General features: G+C 42.3%; 2 protein-coding genes across 2 annotated transcripts; both read right to left on the bottom strand.

Annotated features, from left to right (window-relative positions):
* Positions 1-878: 878 nt before the first annotated feature.
* klhl2 (kelch-like family member 2) lies at positions 879-16451 on the bottom strand. Its single transcript, XM_079498964.1, has 15 exons — positions 15956-16451; positions 14180-14299; positions 13699-13805; positions 12765-12886; positions 11816-11978; positions 11497-11606; positions 9683-9799; positions 9281-9430; positions 7867-7984; positions 6926-7123; positions 5870-5971; positions 5654-5782; positions 4061-4201; positions 3516-3659; positions 879-2445 (listed from the first exon to the last, which is right to left on the bottom strand). The coding sequence occupies exons 1-15, from the start codon at positions 15970-15972 to the stop codon at positions 2417-2419; spliced, it is 1767 nt and encodes a 588-aa protein (XP_079355090.1). The 5' UTR covers positions 15973-16451; the 3' UTR covers positions 879-2416.
* Positions 16452-16946: 495 nt separating this feature from the next.
* med28 (mediator complex subunit 28) lies at positions 16947-20817 on the bottom strand. The gene is made up of 4 exons (XM_079498993.1): positions 20626-20817; positions 19306-19372; positions 18114-18226; positions 16947-17315 (listed from the first exon to the last, which is right to left on the bottom strand). Exons 1-4 carry the CDS (start codon positions 20782-20784, stop codon positions 17112-17114), a joined length of 543 nt encoding a protein of 180 aa, XP_079355119.1. The 5' UTR covers positions 20785-20817; the 3' UTR covers positions 16947-17111.
* Between the last annotated feature and the right edge of the window lie 366 nt (positions 20818-21183).

Genomic DNA, 21183 nt, shown 5'->3' with positions numbered 1-21183 from the left:
GTTTCTACAGCAACAGCCAATCAGCGACGATGGGCTTTTGGAGTGATGCAGCAGAGATGGGCTGGATTCTTTTTGTTATGGTGCAGGGCAGGGACTGAGGGGAGTCATGTAACCAAAATGTATAACATAAGATTTAAGTTGATGACATTTTAAGTGAGAAAAGAAAGCTGTTAAATTATTACAAAAATAGTTGTTAAGGTGGAAGTGATTCCTCACAGATGTGTAAATGCTGTGGTTCTCATGCAAACTTCAAGGATCTCCATTGCTCCAGGGCGGCTGTGGCTCAGGAGGTAGAGCAGGTCGTCCAATGATCCCTGGGTCGGCGGTTCGAATCCCGGCTCCTCCTGTCCACATGTCGAAGTGTCTTTGGGCAAGACACTGAACCCTACATTGCCTCCAATGTAGGGTTCAGTTGGTTGGTTGGTTGGTGTGAGCTTTCCACCATTGGTGTGTGAATGTGGGAAGTGAGGACGTTGGCGTCAACTGTTCGCCGCTTCACCTCCCAATGTATGAATGAATGAACCATTGTAAAGCGCTTTGAGCACTTGGAAAAGCGCTATAAAAATGCAATTCATTATTATTATTGCATTCTCCATAACTCATATTCTCATAAGGATCTCAATATCCTCCTCAAGGACCCCTGGGGGTCTCCGGAACCTACTTTGCATCCATCTAATCATAGCTGTCAGGTTATCATACAGATAACAATTTAGCCATTTACAAACTCCTTTCTTGTCCGCCCACACTCAACTACAGATTAGGGTAAATTAAACCAGTGAAAAACTAATCTAAACTACACTAAATGTGCTATAATATGCTTTTACACATTTCTACACAGAAGTGGTAAGGCCTACTGTACATCAGTTTGCGACTTTAAATACAAGAAGCATATTTATTAATGATAATATAAAACATGTAATGAAACATTTCAAAGTTCATTAGCTTACATGACATTCCTCAATACACTGATAAGAGACAGCGATATCAATACTTATTAGCAATTATCAAGAACAGGAGAGAGGCTAGAGAGAACAGAATCAAAGAATAGGTTTGGTCACGTTCCAGAGAGAGAGAGAGAGATAGAGAGAGAGAGAATACAGGAGAAGAGAGTAATAAAGACAGAAATAATAAGACATTGAAATTGGCACATTCATATTCAGTCGAGAGTGTGCAGTAGTTAACAAGGGGCAGCTACACAAGGACAACAGATCAAGGGTTAGGAAGGTCAGTGTCTTTTTCATAGTTCAAGGGTAGGAGGTCAAAGATTAGGACCATGCAGTTAGTTCAGCCCACAATCACCTGCTGTCAACGGTGGTTTTAACAACAGCAACAAACATCGCTGCTGATGAGCGACAGTTAAGCACAAATTAAAATTCAACTGCTTTAAAAAAACAAAAAAAAAACAGCGTCTGACTGTCACTTGTTTTGGCACCACGGAACGAGATTTCAGCCTTTCAGTCCTGGCTGCAATTGACCACATAAGTATTTTTTTCTCTCTCGTCTTAAGAAATGTACATTTCCTTCTACAACTGCTTTGTGCAAGGCGAACACATGCAGGCTCAGCCAACATCCTCTGGTAACCAAACAATACAAAGTGTTATCAGGAGACCGTTTTCCTTCAGAACAAACCTGAAATCCCAGCACCCTCCGGTCAAATAGCACAATAAAAACGGAAGGTGATGTGGTACAGGAAACAAAAAAATACACATGTCACTTGGCATTCAGCCACTTTCTTTTCTCTTTTTTTTGACACCAAAGAGGTTAGAGGTCACGCTCTTCATCAGACCAGGTGCACCTCTGCACATACATAGTACATACATACTGTACGACATACATACATGCTCACATGCGCAAGCAAGCACGTACTGTATGCATACATGCAAGCACACACACAAACACACACACGCACACTTCTCAGGAAGATGAAATAAACGGTAGAGGGGGAAAAAGGAGCGAGATAATAATCCCAAATGCCCCTCTTCCTTGCTCGTAGGACAAGGCTTAAGTAAGGCGATGTCCGACAAAGTTGGCTCAGTGACGTTACTCTTAAGTACAGCAGGTCCTCAGCGTCATCAGTAGTTTCACTTACATTAGTGGTACAGCGGTGCTTACAAACAGGAGGTTATAGTGCACCCCCCTCCCACTCTCAAATCCCTTGGTCTCTGTTGCAGTCCTGTTTGGCAAGAGGATAAAAACTAAACAGTTCCATTCCCGTTTTATGTTTTAAGTGCAATAGTCTTCATCATCTACCTACTCCTCATCAACATCCTAATCAGCATCATCGGTGCCCCTGTGTGGACACAGAGCCTCAGGTGCAGGCGTTGGCATCATAGGTATAGAACCCAGGTCAGCGTTCAGCAGAAGGAGATCAGCTTCCGCTTCAAAAAATGTTCAGCAACGGCAGCACTCAGCGCAGTCATAAGGGCTTGTCAATCATAGTGACACCTAGGAGGGAGGAGAAAGGTAGACACCTGTGTCCTATTGAATCTGCTCTTAACACAATCCATGCCAGTACATTACAATAGAAACGCAGACCAGGTGCCAGCGTTTCTATTGTAAAAAAAACAAAAAAAACAAGTTTAAAAAAAAACTCAGTTGTGAGATTGTAGATCTGCTATAAAAATAAATCTTATATTATTTTTTTGAAACATTTTAACAAATGAACGTTTTTTCAAATGGAGATCTGCGGCCAAAGACATAATTAATCTGGGTGTCCTTAACATGAACACGTTTTTGAGGAGTACTAATGCTTGTGGCAAAAAAAACTATTAGTACTGGATACTGAGATTTACCACTTGATGGTGCTATAGAGCTAGCTAAGGCAGAACACTGGACTAAGTGGACTTGCATCACTAGTGCATACATGTGCTGTATCATGTAGCTGCACACTGCACAGTATGCCTGCGTGAGTACATACCTACTCTATGTATGGCTTCAGTATACATACCTGCTTAGTACATTAATAAAACTAATAATAATACAACTATTTGTATACCACCTTTTATGACATGAAAGTCACTTACTTTTTGTTCTGTATTGACAAAGTACCGATCCATGACACCACTGAATTGTATTTCATCATGAATTTAATGAATTTTGAGTACTGTGTTAAAATACTCAAACACATGAGTATGTGTAATATACATGTTGTATACATGTATAATATATACAACTACAGTATTAGTGTCAGTATGACTGCACCCACATCTTGATTACAATATTCACTGTTGCGTTCCATGGATAAATTACCATTCACAATACTGTTTTTCCTATGGCAAGGTGAGAGGAGCACTCCTGTGTACGTGCAATGTTTAACAAATCCCTTTAAAACAAGGCAGATACCGTGCCGCGTACTGCTCGGTAGCGTGCATTCATTTGCACATAGTATTTGGTGTATGTATGTACAGTATATACACAGTAGATACATCATGTGTACATAATTGCTTAGTATTTCTAGTAGTGTGTGTGTGTGTGTGTGTGTGTGTGTGTGTGTGTGTGTGTGTGTGTGTGTGTACCTGCATAGCTCCGTCCCGTGCTCATACAGGCAGGCAGTAGTGTCCACTTGTCAGAGTTTGGGTTGTAAAACTCAACAGAGGCTAAGTTACAGCTGCCATCATCTCCTCCCACCACATACAGCAGGTTGTTCACAGCACACACACCTGAAATGCACACACACAGATACATAAAAGATACACACACATACCGTACACATTGGACCTCATATACTAAGTTCGTCCAAGGATGGATTTCCCTTCAGTAATCAATAAATCCCTGATCAAAGATCATCGGATATAGTGGCGGATCCCAGCATCATCTTTTTACCTCTGCAAAGGTGAGTGAGCAATTGTTCAGTAGAAAGGCTTATATACAGTAGTATCCCTTACAAGATTTGTGTCTTTGGTTGTGAGGTTAAACTCCTTATTCTCATGAGGCTATTTACTTTCTTAGCGTTCAGTGGATCCATGTGTGAGGGACTCGCTTGCTAAAATACACTGATCTACAAGTTATACACTGATCTACAAGTTGTCAAGTGCGTAGCAGTGTGACAGGTGAGTATTACCTGCGTTGCGTCGACACATGTTCATGTCTGCTACCTGTCGCCAGCTATTGGAGGCGGGGTCGTACACCTCACAACTCTTCCTGACCAAAGGGCCATCATGTCCGCCCACCGTGTAGAGCAGGCCTTTCAACACACCCACACCTGGAGACAGAAGTGGATTCAGCTGTTTCAACAAGCAAGCAGAGGACCCCCCCTCCCTTGCAGGTCCTCCAAACAGTGGCCTATTCATGTAAAGCAGATACTGCAACTGTTCATTGAACTAATCGATTTAAATTGATTATTTAAAAATATAATAAATGTACATTTTCAGAAATAGTAACAAAAAGTAAGTCTGCAAGCTCATCACATTGTGATGCAATGTGACCTTGTAAATAGAGTGTTGTACACAACACTCAGACTAATCAATTTGTTTGATAAAAAAAATAATCTATTACGACCTTTTCACGTCCATTCGTTGGCATAAAATGAAATATCCCAGAAAACAGGTTTCTCAATATTCATAATAGTAATTGATAGAATAATCGCTAAGAAGACAGATGTTTGCAGCCCTGTTCTGAGCATCAGCTCTTAATTTGTATGTCCCATAGCAAACCTTGTCAGGGTTGATGTAAAGATCGGCTGATCTAAGAAGATCCGTTAGCCTATTGAACGTCAGAATATTTCACTCACAGCGGTGGACGTTTCAGCGAGTCGACGGCACCGGTGGTTTACCCGACAAAGCAAAGATTCAGCTATCCTAGTCCACAAAATGTACGTTTTTGCTAACAACATGCAAGCTGGTGAGTTTGTTTCATTGGTTTATCTCTGTAACTACAGTATATGCCACGTACAAACTGCGGTCATCAGAATATAATGGTACTGTGGTAGGCCTAAACATAGGCCTAGACTTAGAGAAAAGTCACGCAAATACAATAACAATAATCGTTGTAGAGAGTGGTTGAGGGAGGACCTCACAACGGCAGGTTGAACACTATCTATTCTAAACAAGAAAATTACTCAGTCATAACTGCCACAGTGCCAGGTGTAACAAGCTCTTGTAGCGCCCGTTTCCGTTTGTTTCCAACGTTCTTTTGTTGGTTCACTCACTGTGTTTTGTTATGGCATTCCTGTAGCTCCAGTTAGCTCATAACATTAGCTGCTGTCGCCACTCGCTCCACATTGCAGCATTCAGAGTAGGGGTTTTTATGCCGTTCAGACTCCCATTGTCTTAGGAGGCAGCCTTGACTAGGTTGCTAGTAAGGTCGCTAGGAGGCAGCCAATAATGTCTAAGTCGTGTTTAGAGTAGTCTTTATGGACATCAGTAGTGGTGCGTGCAAATGTATTTTGTTTCGTTTGTGGAAGAGTGGTCCCTTTGATTAAATATTTTATGCCGAGTCTCTGGTTCAATTCAAGGTCAGCAGGGTCATGTGTGTCTGGCTGCTGAGGAAAGTGTTAAAAGTGCATTTATTGGACTGTACAGAAGATGGCCAGGACAGTTAGAGGATTTTACCATTTCAATATTATTTATGAACCGCTTTGTATTGTAAGTGAAGTGTTACATGAACAAAGAACAGTCATATTATAATATAAGAGCATGTACAGTTGTACACACACCTGCCCCACTACGTCGCGTGCCCATCTCAGTAATGTAGCTCCATGTATTACTGTTTGGGTTGTAGGCTTCCACTGTACTCAGACACTGTCTGGTTGCTCCATCATACCCACCCACTGCATACAGGATACCTGGAATGACAAACACACAGTTAGAGACAACAGTGAGCTAAATATTACGAGACTATAAAGCGGTAAAAAAAGATATGACTTATTCACCGTTGACAACTCCAACTCCGACACTGCTGCGTCTCGTGCTCATGGGTAAAACGTGGAACCATTCATCCGTCTTTGGATTATAGGCCTCGACCGTGGACAGGCCTGCAAATAACGCACACATTAATCATGAGAAAATCTGTCAATTTATACAATGCCTAGTTTTAACGAAGGTATATGACATGTTTAACATGTTTTCATCTGGTCCTCACAAAGACTGAAGAACAAGAGTACGCAAACACACGTACAGTAGGCCTGTCACAATTATCACATCTATCAACACCTGATCGCAAATATTTGAGCTAATCCAATTGTTTTGCATAAATCGGTAGAATAGTTTTCATAGACTGTATAAAAAACAGCTGGATGAAATTAGCAGTAATGTCAAATTTCAATTTCGTGTCTATGACCCATTTATACCTGAGGCAAATTCTAAAAATGCCTTCATTCTAAAACCTAGCCTAAAGTTTCTAAAAAACCTTCAAATTCTTATTCAAAACTTAAAAAATAATAATAATGATGTTGCTACATGTATTGTACAGCAACAACTAATGAGACACAGAGGTAGCAGCTGGTTTCAAAGGTAAAACAGTGTATAGGTTGCACCAGGTATCACCAGGTATCAATGGGGTAAACACTTGAAACCTGGCATCACTATTTTTGGACGACAGGACAATTTGTAAAATTTTCAATAATTTTCAACAATTCTCAATAACAGCATTTTTTAAAAAGATTTAGAAATAAATTAGTTATTATTAAATGGTACCATATTATGATGAACATTAGTGAGGATCAATTATATGAAAATACGGTTGAAAATGAGTGCTCCTTTAAACTTATTGCCTAAGTACATTATTTTGATTACTGGTACCGGTCAGTCATTTCTTTGTATATTAATAGGACTTTATCAAGTCATGTATGTACACATGTGTATTGTTTTTGCTTACAATTCATAGTCATCCATCACAGTTATTCGTATGACAATTAACCATCAACTGAAATGTCATGACTCATGATGATGGTGACAACCCCTACACACATGTGTAGTCGTGTACACACCTGTGCTGCCATCGAAGCCTCCCACAGCATAAAGCAGTCCGTTGAGAACAGCTGCTCCAAGCGTGGAGCGCCTATCCTGCATGCTGCTCACACATGTCCACCTGTCTGTTGCCGGGTCGAAGCAGTCCACCGTCCGCACGCGCAGGGAGCCATTAAAACCTCCAACCGCATAAACACACCCACCCACGTACACCACCCCTAGCACAGAGCAACACAGAGGACATACACATTATCTACAACAATGGTTCCCAAACTGGATTTGGGAACTGGGTCAGTCCCTTTATTCTTTTAGTTTCCTACATTTTGTTTTTAATTATTATTTCAAAACATAACAAAAAAGCAGAATTCACAACAAATGTAATGATTGTTTTCAGAAATTTCAGAAGATAATAAAATTAAAATTAAATAAATTCCATAAATTAGAAGTAGTGAAAATAGCCCACAAAGCGGCACGAAGAGACGCATTGAGCTTGTAGATCTGCTATTTTCACTAGTTTGGGTTCTGGGCAAACGTTTAATTTCTCTTTTGTGTCTTGAGCTAAAAAGTTTGGGATCCACTGATCTACAATGACAACCAACTGGGAAGATTATTTTTTTTACATTAGTATACATTATTAAATATCACTAAAGAAACGATGCATGATTTTGCAAATTTACATCGTTGTTGTTGGCTGGAAATTTGTTTTTTCGTGAATGAATGACCTACTTCTTCATACTTGCACGACAGTGTAGTAGCAAAATAGCTGGTTTAAAAGTTCACACCGCATTGCAATCATAAGACATTTTTACCTTGTAGGAACTACAAGGTTTGTAAACCACAGTGATGATATATAGATTATACGCATGTACAATTCTGTATGTAACATAATATATTGACAAACAATAAAAAAAACTGTTATGTGGAGAATCATACAGATGGTGAAGTGTTAAGTGTTTCCTACCTGCCCTGCACCTCCTGGTGGGGAGCTCAGCCACTTGGTACCAACGCTGCTCCTCAAAGTCATAACACTCCACACTCCGGATGGCCTTGGGAGCCTGGCCTCCAACCACAATCATCACCTAGCATACAGTAGAACAAGATCAGTGTGTGACTATGTACTTCTATTTTTGTGATGACCAAACATGCTCCAGAAGAGAAACGTGAGGGGAAATCACAATCATTGAGGACATTTTTGCTTGTCCTCACTCATTGCGCTTCGGTCACTCGGATGCAACGGAATTCGGGAAGGCTGTCCGGAAAAATAAAACCGCCACTTTCAAATATTCTGCAAATCCTAGTAAATAAATAACCACCAGCTTAAACCATTCCTAACACGTCTATTCTACGTCCACATCAATCCGGCTTTAGAGCTCATCATAGCAACACCACAGCTGTCTGTCACCCTGGTTCTAGACAATCTCATAACTAGACGATAAGATAGCTGCAGCTATTTTCATAGACCAGCATTTGACACCGTGGACCATTTCTTATAGAAAGGCTACTCATCTGCTTGCAGCTGGTTTAAGCACTACCTCTGTAGCAGACATCAGTCTGTGAGGGTGGTGGTAGGGGTGCAGTACGGATCGGTGTATATGCACGTACAAAGCCAGAGAATGACCATCACACATTATGATACCAGAAACACCGTCAAATTTGAACTCACTCCAGTGAATGGCTGGTTCTTTAGGTACCTCATGCCAGATCTGACCTGGGAAAGTCTGCTTTCAGTATTGGTGCACCAGGTTCTTGGAAGCAATTCGAACCTAAAACTAGGACCTAAAACTAGGACCTAAAACTGATACCCCAGTAGGGGTATCAGTAGCCAGTAGGTACCTGGTAGGTACCTACTGGCTATTTTAGGAACTAACTCAATATCCGTTGAATACCTGTAGCTGTTTTTAATTGACCGTTGTCAATGGATTGTTTTTTATTGTTGAGCTTATGCTGATGCTGATTGTTTATAATCTCATGCTTCTCAGCATCATTGCAAATGAGGGTCTCCCTCAATGATTTCTCAGAGAATCTTAAATAAAGGTTGAATGAATGAGTGTGTGTGTGTGTGTGTGTGTGTGTGTGTGTGTGTGGGGTATGTGTACTTGTATTACTATACCATTGAGGGCCAAACGTCCCCACAAGTATAGAATAATTTGAGACGCCGACATTGAGAGGACAAGATTTGGGGAGTTGGGCATACAATTAGGGGGAAGAAAATAAGGTTGGGGTTAGTATTAGCCATTTAGAGGTTAAGTTTAGTTGTTGGGGTTATGCTTCATCTATACATGGTTGCGCATCTGTGTCGAACACTGAAAATAGCCGATCTACCAGCTCACAACGCGCGCGCGCGCGCGCGCGTGCGTGCGTGTGTGTGTGTGTACCTTTGGGCAGGATGCCGGTGTCCTCATGCGTGTGCGGGCTGTCTTCATCAGAGCCCGTTGGTCAGCTGGCAGCAGGTGGTACTTCATGGCCTCAATCAGGTAATCTTTACACGCACTGCTGTTTTTAACCAGAGACTCCTCCTCCACCCGCTGACCCAGCCAATCACAGAGACAGACAGAGCAACACAATTTCAAACTCAGTTTTTGTTCAAATTGTATCATGAAGCATGGAGCACGTGGACTTCCGGGACAATATCAACACAACTCTAGCTCTAAGACATGAATCAAAACTTCCTGCAGACATCAACAATGTTGGTTGTCCTGATGAAACTCGACAATATCAAGGCATGTTGTATTTCAAAGCAGCATGCGGGATGCAGAGCAACGACGTACAGTACATACCTGTACCAGGTATTCCCTGGAGAGCAGCGGCAGGCGGACATGCTCCATCAGGTGAGCCAGGTGTTCCTGGCGGACATCTTTGTCGTGGTTGACCCAAGCAATCACAGCTTCAAATACCTTCACATGAAGCACAAAGCATTCTAAAGCTTCATCTATACTGAGTCGAACGGAAATCAGTTCTTTACAGCAAGTGACACCGTCATAATACAAGAGGATGAAAAAGAACTAAAATGATGTTTGGAAAACCCTGAGAGCCCTGGTGCTCTAAAATTAATAACACATTTACTTGTGCATACACAGCATCTCTCTCTCTTGCCCTCCACTCTAGTCTCTAGCTTGACAATTACTACTTGAATGTACTCTCAATCAGAGTTATGTATACATTTGTGTGATATTTATTTATTTTGTTTACTATTTTGGTGTGTGATAATATAATGTGTTGTACATTGTGTCTGAATAATCCTGAAAGGGATGGGCTGTGAAAGGCAGCCAGAAACAAAAATAAAATGAGTTAATTCGTTCATTCACAGCACTCTTACTTTTATATAATCTGTTAAACATGCTGCAAACTATTAACCCCTATGATGCTAAAAACGTGTATACACATCCTCTCATTTAAAACCGTGAGGTGCCTCAGACGTCTTGTAGTCCTTTTTAATGATATAAAACGGGATCGCTGTAATCCATTTTTTTACAGCTCCCGTTGCAAGGCATCGCCTTGCACAGAGCTTCTGGATATGTCAGCCGTTCACTTACGACAAATGTAGCCATCATCTCTAAACCTACGGCGCTGTCCTTGGTTTTGATCAGAACGGTCCAAATTTCTTACTTAACCAAGCATCTCGTTTGGAATATTAACGCTTCTAAAGAGAGATCAGACTTGACAACGCAAGGTAGTAATGGAACATTATATCTCCTGGTTTTGGGGGGAAATGGAAGGCGGGGCATTTCAGGGTAAAATCTGCTCGGCACTCTAGCACCTTTATTCTGAACACCTCTGGCAGCATCATAAGTTAAAGTGTTAAAAGGCATTGTTCAACCCCAAAATGACTTTTTCTATCGATTACTCACCCCATGGAGACTTCATGGATATTTTTGTAGTTTTTGTTGAATTCCAAAGCCAATAATTTGCTAACCAGCAGTGGTTCCCTGAAACAGAAAGAGTCTCCTTTGTGTCTCTATAGGGAGCATATAGATCAAATTATTGGCTTAGGAATGCGACAAAAACATATCCATGAAGTCTCCATGGGGTGAGTAATCGATAGAAATAGTCATTTTGGGGGTGAACTTAACTATCCCTTTAAGTAACAAACGTTGTGAAGAACAAGTGGAGAATTACATGTGCATTGAAATTAAATAAAAACGGCAATTAGATAAATGTGGAAAAGCTGACACATGATTAGGTAGAATAGGAGACCCCCCCCCCCCCCCCCCCCCCCCCAACCTCTATTAATGACTCATGAGACAGCTGGCACCAGTGATTCCAAAAATAACAGCTACATCCAACAATTTCAATATAGGTCAAATATGAGACAGAAATAGTCACTATTTTAATGCTTTATTTCAGATAGGACAGTGTGACAGAGACACGCAAGACGAGAGGGTGGTCCAATACAAACCCGGGTCCTTGCACTCATTGGAGCCTATGGTCTAACCGCCTGAGCCAGCCTAATTTTACTCTCAGAATTTAATTAACACTTATTTGATTGTGTATGCTGTGTGTACTGTATGTACTGTATGTGTGAGCCTGTTGTGCGCCTCACTAAATTGAATGTAGTGTGCGTGTACATGTGCGCCTGTGCATGTGTGTATACCTTCTCCTCCGTGGGGATGGTGAGTTTGTCACTGGCAATGAGGCTGGACACCTGGTCCATGCCCAGGTTGAGGAACTCCTCAGTTCCAACCACCTCAGCAAAGTGTTGTTCTGTCAAACAAAACCCAACAAGACAGTTCTGATCAACATGACCACGTTTCACCGTTAGCTCTGCCCACTCTTCTCTCGCTCACATTCATCTTCCTCCTCACTCCTTCTCCCTCCCCCTCTCAATCCCTCCTCCACTCTACCCTATTTCCTTCTGTCGGTTTCTCTCTCAACGCACGCACAGCACAGACACTCTGTAGGTCTTCACATACCAGCATAGCAGTTGGCCTGGGTGAGAAGTTGGGAGCAGGCGTGGAGGTCTGCGAAGGCTCGTATTCCCAGACAGTTGGAGGGGTGGAGCTGAGAGCTGAGGAACTCACAGCAGGCCTTCCTCACCTCCGTCAACTGGAGGAGCCCTGCCGCGGGCAGCAGAGCCTGCACACGCACGCGCGCACGCGCACACGCACGCACACACACACACACACACACACACACACACACACACACACACACACACACACACACACACAATATGTAATCTTTCTTATGTGTTACTCTAGTTCCAGTTTGGGGCTGTACAATTTTCAGATGCATGCGTGTAAAAATGCCTTAAATACACATCACACATAGAAAATAGTATTATTACTAAACAAATAACATAACTATATGCCTGAAAACAGCATGTTTTACTTGTCTTGAAGTATGATCATATACTGCACATTCTTTATCACCAGTGCATAAACAAGGAGATAAAGACTAAACACAGATGGCAGCATAATCACCATCATAGTTGAGGACACACTACTGTACATATTGACTGCACCCGTTGCATGTAACATTATACTGTACTGTATGCATTTGCATCTGTGACGTGCAATGTGGTTCAAACGTTTGTTATTGTTTTTCATTATGTATAGTCAGTGTTTTATATTGCTGTGATCAGGGCGTCCTTGAAAAAGAGTCCCGGAATAAATAAAGGAAAGAATGGAATAATGAATGAAATAGCACTGGTATTTCCAAGTGCATGAGAAGTGGGCATCATAAAGACACAGCAATCCAAATGTGTGTGTGTGTGTGTGTGTGTGTTGACCTGCTGTCAATATGTGCATACACTGTGTGTGCTGAGTATATCAACAGTATGTGTGTGACTCTACATACAGTAGACATGGCATCTTGTACACTGTGACTGATTGTGTGTGCATAGTTGCATACATGCAGTACCTGTACATTGTCCTCAGTGACCCCTATCTCAGCAGTGTAAATGTAGTCCACAAGCAGACCCAGAGTCCATCCATCCATCTCCTTAATCCTCACCCTCTTTGCTCTGCTCTCTGCCATCTCCCCTGAACACACACACACACACACACACACACACACACACACACACACACACACACACACACACACACACACACACACACACACACACACACACACACACACACACACACACACACACACACACACACACACACACACACACACACACACACACACACACACACACGTTAGCCTTCCAAGGATTTGTTTAACATAAATTACAGGATGTGATGGTCTTCCATTAAGACAAAGCCACCAAAATCAGGCTGTTATTATGGTAATCTTACCTTAGCTTGTGTCTTGGCTATGTGTACACTATGGTTAGGATTCTTTAGGATTTTAACAAGTCCCTCTTAACGGTCTGATTCCTTAATGTTTCCCTTTAACAATTCCTATATTTTAATCTATTTGTTTTCGTCTTCATACAATTCTGACTTATACAGTACTGCATACATATTATTGTAAAAGTGAGGTCCTGGGTTACTTGAGGGGGTTCCAAATAGACCCTTGTCTATGTCTGTAACTAAAAGTGAACAAATGTTGGTTACGGAACCAAATTTGGAACCAATGGAACCAAATTTGATCTGTAAGGGTCGATTTAGTTCCATCTGTACACTCTCAAAGTTATGGTGGTGCAGGTGGTCCTTGAAATTGCAAAGTTTGATAACCATAACCACTGGTAGAATTCCACATACCAGCTCCGACAGTGTGATAAAGTTTAAACCGGTTCCAAATGTGATGGAAGAGATTCTGGTTCCTCAATGTTGGATCCGGTTCCTCAGATTCCAGATCCCAAGCCTAGTGTACACCATCAGAAACAGCAGTGCATGGTTACCTGTAAACATGGCGTGGAAGTAAGGACTCCCGGCAGCCAGGACCACCCTGTGAGCAGCAATCTCCACGTCCTCTGCGACTATGGTCACATCACACAGCAGGCTCTGACTGGAGAGAGACGCGATGCACCAATGACATGATTACAAAACAGAGAAACAGAGACATAATACATGCATACAGAATACAGAAATAACAAGAGGGTTCTAGATGTAGGCAAAGGCGAATTTATAATTAAAAGTTCATAGACTTGGCTGGCCTATGATGTGATTTCGGAAAGCCATGCTTCTGAGGGGCTAGTGCCCCTCAAAAATAATCACTGCACTGAGATTGAAGTGTGATTTATTCTTAGTTTGTTAACTTTGTTGCACACGGTGGTTGCACACAGAAAGTACTACAAGATCTACAAGCTCACAAAGTGTCACGGATAACTAGAGAGAGAAAGAGAGTGAGAAGGTGTGTGTGTGTCTGTGTACGTGGGTTACCTGCGCAACTCATTCATAACTTTGAAGGCCTTTCGCATGTGTCGTGGGTTGAGCGTAACAGGGCCTTGTCTCTCTACACCATCCTCCTTGTCCAACGGATGTGGACTGAGTCTGGTACAGCTGAGAGGGATGAGCGTACCCACACGCACGCACAAGCACATTGTAGATCATAATGACAGACTCACTCACAATCATTGTAATGTGCATACAGTTCTGAGAACCCGCCATTAACTATTCAGTCCCCAACCCCAATCCATTCATCCGAATTCTAAAACTAAACCCCCATCTAAAACCTGCAGTCATCAAGCCACTCTTAAAAATAATAATCTACGAAACTAATGAACTATTGTAAGACCAAACCTTCTACTGAACAACTTATTGGCACTAAACAAATGCTTTGATATCTTCCAGTCCGGATTTCAACCACAGCACTGTGACTGCTCTTGTTCATAAATGACATCCAGCCTGGTAGTTTCCTCTGCACAGCTCTAAGTATGTTTTATAACATCCTAAATCTGGTTTTGCAGATGAGCACTCACTAGAACATTTGGTTTGATCCGGGGCACACTGACAGAGGATGTTTGCATGGTGTGACAGGTCACACAACCAAAGCCAAGCATGTTTCATTTAGGGGAGTGGGTCTTTACTCTTCAAACACAATGGCAGAATTTCAGTATACTAGAAAAAAAATGGTTGGTACTTTCTGGCAGTGCTACTACACTAGAGACACTACTTTAGTGTCACCTGTAATTACTGGTTCCCCAAGGCTCCATACGGGGAACGATTCTGTTCAACATCTACCTGCTCAGAGATTATGGAAAACTACAAAATGAGTTTATGCAGATGATGTATAAATGACATAACCAACAATATCAATGAATGAAATATTGGATGTGCCAGACTTTTGTGTAGTCACAATTAGCAGACACTGCAGCTCAAGTCAACATCCTTACTGTGTAAATGCTGTTGTTTAATTCAATACATAGGACCACAAAGGAAACAGGACTGTTTTGTGTTAGCTGGCCTTAATGTCTAATTCAATCAATATCCAGAAAGTGGATCACATCACTAACTGGCTCCATGTCTGTCAAATAATTGATTTAAAAATACTACTTTTCTTTGATGAAGCATTAAATGGTTTATGACCATGCACACTTCAAGTTCTCAAGTCACCTGGGACTTGCCTTTTTGAACCAGAGACAGAACTAACCTCACTTAGATTTTCCTATCCTTGGTTCCTCATGACAGACTAATTAATTCATGGTAGATGTGAGCATCTATCGCTTTATATCTCTGCTAATATTCAATAATAGACTATAGCCTATACAGTACGTGCATAGCTCAACAAACACCCACACACACACACACATCACATTCTTGCATCAGAATGTCACATCACATCACATTCTTGCATCATGACATCTTCAGTAACAATTAAACCGCAATCAAAAAAAACACCCAAGCAAAAATAAATCCTCATGTTCACTCTGAGGGGGTAGTACAAATGGAACAAACTGGACCCTCCCTATAGGGCTCATTCTGAGCTACAGAATGAGCGTAGGGACTGACTGAGGGCACATTATGGCTGGGGCTAGACCCTCCCTTACCCATTTCGTAACTCTGAAAGTGCACATATGGGTCCATTTGGTTCCATTTGTGCACTCTCAGAGTTAAATGGACGCTCAGGATTTTTGTACCAATGCGGCATCATCAGTCACAGCAGCAGATCTACTATGATGATGAACCCTCAACCCCTCTTGTTCTTTGCTCACTTACAGAGGATGAACATCCATGGTTGTGTGCTGCCTGCTTGCTGCTGCTTCTCAGAGTGTGGCAGCCTGCTGGAGCAGCAGCATGCACCAGTCCATATCCACCACGGCGTGTCTCTTTTGTTAGATCATAAATCCAGACCCCCGGGTCTAATTCTTTTCCTCAGGCGACGACACGGGCTCCTCCAGCCCGCAGCCCCCTGTGCGGCGTCTCATACAGGAGCCACTGCGGTGACAAGCCTCGCTGCCTGCCTTGCCGTGCTGGGGTGTTGGCCCGCCTGCTGCTGCTGCTTCCCTACGTTCACCAAGAACCGGGCGGACGGACGGAGCTCAATTCCGAATGCTGCAGTCGAGTCACGGACTGATCCGTCTGTCTGGCTCCCAGGTGGATCGTTAGCTACCGGAGGAGCTGTCGGTGCGGGGTGGGGGGTATACCTGTTATTTTGCTATCACGGATTGGAAATGCAGAAACAAGGACATGACGGCAAAGACGTTCCTCCGGCTGAACCGGGTGTCCGTGAAGAAAGAGATGTCTCCCTCTAGCTGTGGAAGACTGTTGGTGAACCCATATAATCTAAGGGTGAACCTGGCTGGTATCATAACTCGTAAAAATTATAATTCTTCTAATAGCAATCATAACCAGCCTTTTATTAGCCCCATTTAATTGTTTGTGAACGCTGCTTACACACAGCAAACAGGATAGATATGAATGAGAACAATTATCATCAAGGAGGTGTAGTATCACTGTTTTGACTTTATGGTTGAATAATGCAACATTCAAAATTAACCACCGTTATAAATAGCCTTCATTTGCAATAATATCCTGGTAAGAACACATCATAGATAATAAGGCTATAGTTCTTCCCGCAGCTGGCCTGGGTTAGAATCAGACCAGACATTCTTTGAATCTTTGCTGCACGTCATCCCGTCACTCAATACAACACAGCAGAAATCCTTATGCACATTGTTTTGGGTCACATGAAACAGACAAGTACAGATCCAAAAGACACATTTTATTTCAGTAAAATAAAAAGTTCAGAAATATTTACAAAAGCCAAAAATACAGAAAGCAATATTGAAATAAAACAATCTAAATAACTGAACTTGGCTAAAGTCAGAGGTTTTTCAGGTCACTTTATACAGAGGTTTTAGGCCTGCCCTGTTTAGCTAGGTTTTAAGGGTGCAGGGGGCAGGCTAGCAGAGGCCTGTTCCAGGAAGGCCAGGGGTCCAGGAGGAGGCAGGTCAGAGGGTTTACGATGCTGAAGGCTCACGTCTTCCAGAACCTGCTGCCAGTGGTGCAGCTTGGACAGGTGCTTCTGGACCAGTAACTCCTTCCTCTGGAGCTCGTTACGCAACTCTGACACGTCCTGCAGACAGAACGAGATACATGGAAGTGTCTATGAGAGGAGGGGCCTGCTTACTGACCTTATTCACTCTTTAAAGAGTGTCATACTCATAGGTATGATATACTGTATTTGCAGTCTTCGGCTTAGGTCAAAGCTAAGTTAAATAAATGTACCGTTACTCACTAGTAGTCACTTATGTCTTGTATGTGTGTGTGTGTGTGTGTGTGTGTGTGTGTGTGTGTGTGTATATATATATATATATATATATATATATATATATATATATATATATATATATCTTTTTTTTAAATTATTATTAGTATCTGTATTGTATGCAAATATAGACCCCTGCAGCTCCCAGACTGAGGCATTGTTCCCACAGTTTTCACTATGACTAACCAAGAAAAACTGATTCACATTCATTGATTGCAGTTCAATGCTTTTTGTTTACACATATTTTTCAAGGTGGTGCAAGTAGACATTTTGACAGGGCATAGGATAAGGAACCACTAGTTTAGGCTAAAACCACACAAAAAATAATAACCAGGAGAGCCCGTGCCGCTCTCATTTTCTAATGCACCATGAGATGATGGCTGAAAAGACTGGAATCAGCTTTATTGTCACATCACTGGTTCACAGGATGGTGTAAAGTGGGTAAAATTCGGTTTCACCCCGACTCCATCATTTTGTTGCTTCTCAGACAGGGAGAGGAAGAAAAGGAGGAGAGACAGGGAGAGCAACGAGGAAAAAAATAAAATATCTACCTAAACATAGCATAAGACCAGCAGATACACTCAGTGTGTACATGATTGACATTACCTCTTTCACAACCTGTTCTGGCTTCTGCACAGATAACTGAAGTCGTTTCTGCAGGAAGAAGCATTCCGTCTGTCTAGCTACATCCAGGAACTTCTGGATGCACTGGTCCACACCTTGGATAAACAGAAAGGCAGATGAGTGATGTCATATTTTAACTAAAAACATGGTACATGTACAGACATCCATTGTTTTTTACATGAATTTATTTATTTTATTGGGGGGGAGGGGAGTGTTGTTTTTAAAAGTTTTACACTGAGACAAAGCTCACTGTAATTCTTTGTTTCTCCATCCTAATAAAATTGGTTTATTTTCTTCTCTCTCCTTAAGAGAATTTTGAGTACCGGTACTTAGAAATGTGCTATCTAAATGTTAGCCCTAGAATGTCTCTGATGTTACATACATTGCAAGCATTTCCCAATACAGACCATTGATCGATGCCATCGGCTTCCGGTTACCTGCGCGGCATAAATGTGCTCGGCGCTCTGTTTGTACTCACCCAATACATAATTCCAAAGACTTCAAAGAAGTCAGATATTGTCCTCTAGTTTCATTCACATCCATGTGAAAGTTCTGGCAGAAGACGTTTGCTCAGTCAAATATCTCTTTTTATTATATCTGGACTGAGGGGACTGGAATGACAGCTGGACTTCATTTATCATTCATCGTGGGCATGTCCCACCTACCTTGGAGATAGGAGCCCAGACTGAGTAGCGAGTGACAATTCAGAATCACCGAACGCGATTCAGGCTGGAACCCAGGCTAGATTAATGCCGCCGTTCTGCCACCGCTAACCGGGAACCTATAGGAGTGATCTATGGCTGTGATTCATGGAATATATGCAACACCACAGACATTCTATAGGGCTATATAAATGTGAGATATTATAAGGTCAGTGATAACCATTATCTGTATGGTGTTCCACAGGTAGGTAAGATGACGTTGTCATTCCTTGACCAGACTGTCACTGTGTGCTGCTGTGTCATGAGGTGTTCCAGTGTGAAAGTGTGTGATTGTATAACAAAGTTCAACAGTGAACAAAATACATTTCAGTGCTGATTTCACACAACATGGTTTACATTGTTGTGGCATTTTGAGTTGTGTGCTTTTGAATTATGTAATTTACAAACCGATGAATATAGTGTTGTCCCCTGGAAACACAACAGTGCACATATTAAATGTCATTGTCACTCACCGGTTCGAATTTCCTCCTGATCGGTTCCATTGACGTAGTCTTGACTCACCAAAGACGCAAAGCACGCCTATGCATGTGACAATCAATTAGAATTACTTGGTTTAATCTCAACAGCATCTTTATTTACTGAGATTCTGTAACATGTATGTCAAAGTTTGGCTAAAATCTAAACTGCATCTTCTGTTCTGATACGTCACGGTCAGATACGACACTGGATAGGCAAAAAAATAAACATTCAGTTAGCTTCTCGTTCAGTAGCCCTGAAACATGACTGTCGAGCGTCATGACAGGCTGGAATGGCTTAGGGTTGACGACAGAGTACAGCATCTTGCAATGAGTCTGGTCCACAAGATTCGATACACTACCAAGACATCCATGTACCTAGCGGCCCCTTTCGAGACCCGCCTCGGTTACCTTTTCTGAATTTTGGACGGCGGTACCCTAGGGTCCCTCGTAACTTATTCCAGCCTCCATAGGACGCAGATTTACCCACTGTCTGTTCACGGAGACCTGCTCGGTCGCTTGAGTGTTGGTGAGATGTTTCAAAGATGCATACAACAGCTTTAGGAGTCCGCGGAAACGTGTGCAAAACGGCATTAAGCGCCGACTGCGCCGTTGCCGTTAAGTATTTTTAATCTTTTTTTTAAATTTTGCTTCGCTGAACTCCTCTCTCCTTGACTTCCTTGTTGACTTCGCATTGTACCGCCTCCCGAGCAGCGACTGGCTAGCTGCACGTCCCTGTTTATAATGCTGTTGTGTCGAGAGAAGAAGAGAGAATTTCTGCGAAGCAAAACTTCAAAAAAAGATTAAAAATACTTAACGCAACGGTGGTTAATGCCATTTCGCACACGTTGTGGCGGTCTCCTAAAGCTGTTGTATGCATCTTTGAAACATCTCACCAACACTCAAGCGACCAAGCAGGTCTCCGTGAACAGACAGTGGGTAAATCTGCGTCCTATGGAGGGTGGAATAAGCTACGAGGGACCCTAGGGTACCGCCGTCCAAAATTCAGAAAAGGTAACCGAGGGTCCCAAAAGGGGCTAGCATGTACCTGTCTAAATACTTCCTTAATGTCAATGAAGTCTACACCCACAACACCAGAGGGAGCTCAACAAACCATGTGCAACCCAGATTCGGCACTAAATTCATTTCGCTCCTATGCCACCAAAATGTGGAACACCCTACCAACAGTCATTAAGACATGCGAATCCCTTGACTCCTTCAAAACCGCAATCAATCAATCAATCAATGTGAACCATGGCTACTCGTTCAGCTAACAAGGCTAACTAGCTAGCTAACCAAGTCAAAGGTTCTACCTACCTCAAATGAAGCCTCCAAATCATCCACCAGGGTATTATTTCCCTGCGGACCCCTGTTAGCAGCACCGGGGAGCAGACCGGGCTGGCCCGGTCCACCGACGGGATGAGCACCTGGCCCGGGCTGCTGGCCGGGAAACATTCCACCCATGGAAGACGCCATCTTGGTTCTAATGTTTATGGAGGTCCTGGAGGAGGAGCCACAAAACCAAAACACCATGCGCAAACACGGCGCGCAATGAAGTCATACTCCGTAGTATCAGAGCCATCTAATAGAAGAGTTAGGATATTGAGGGGGCAGAAACCGAGCGCTCGAGCGCTGCTCATGCAGCCTGAACTGGGACAAGCTGAAGTTTGAAATACATTGTTTTCAACGAGGGCGGCGCAAATAAGAGCAATTTTAGGCATGTGTGCAACATGCCAACTGTTTTAAAGTATTGTACAGTAAAAATATAAATGTTTATGTTGTACTATCACTACAAAACAATCTAAAATAAATGGATTTAAGATCATTAAAGATGGGCTGTTGCCTGGGTCCAATGCATTTCTGCCTACTTCCGGT

Source organism: Electrona antarctica (assembly GCF_951216825.1).
Source record: "Electrona antarctica genome assembly, chromosome: 4".
Classification (NCBI taxonomy): Eukaryota; Metazoa; Chordata; class Actinopteri; order Myctophiformes; family Myctophidae; genus Electrona; species Electrona antarctica.
Note: the sequence above shows the minus strand (reverse complement) of the source record. Positions and strands in the feature narration are given on the sequence as shown.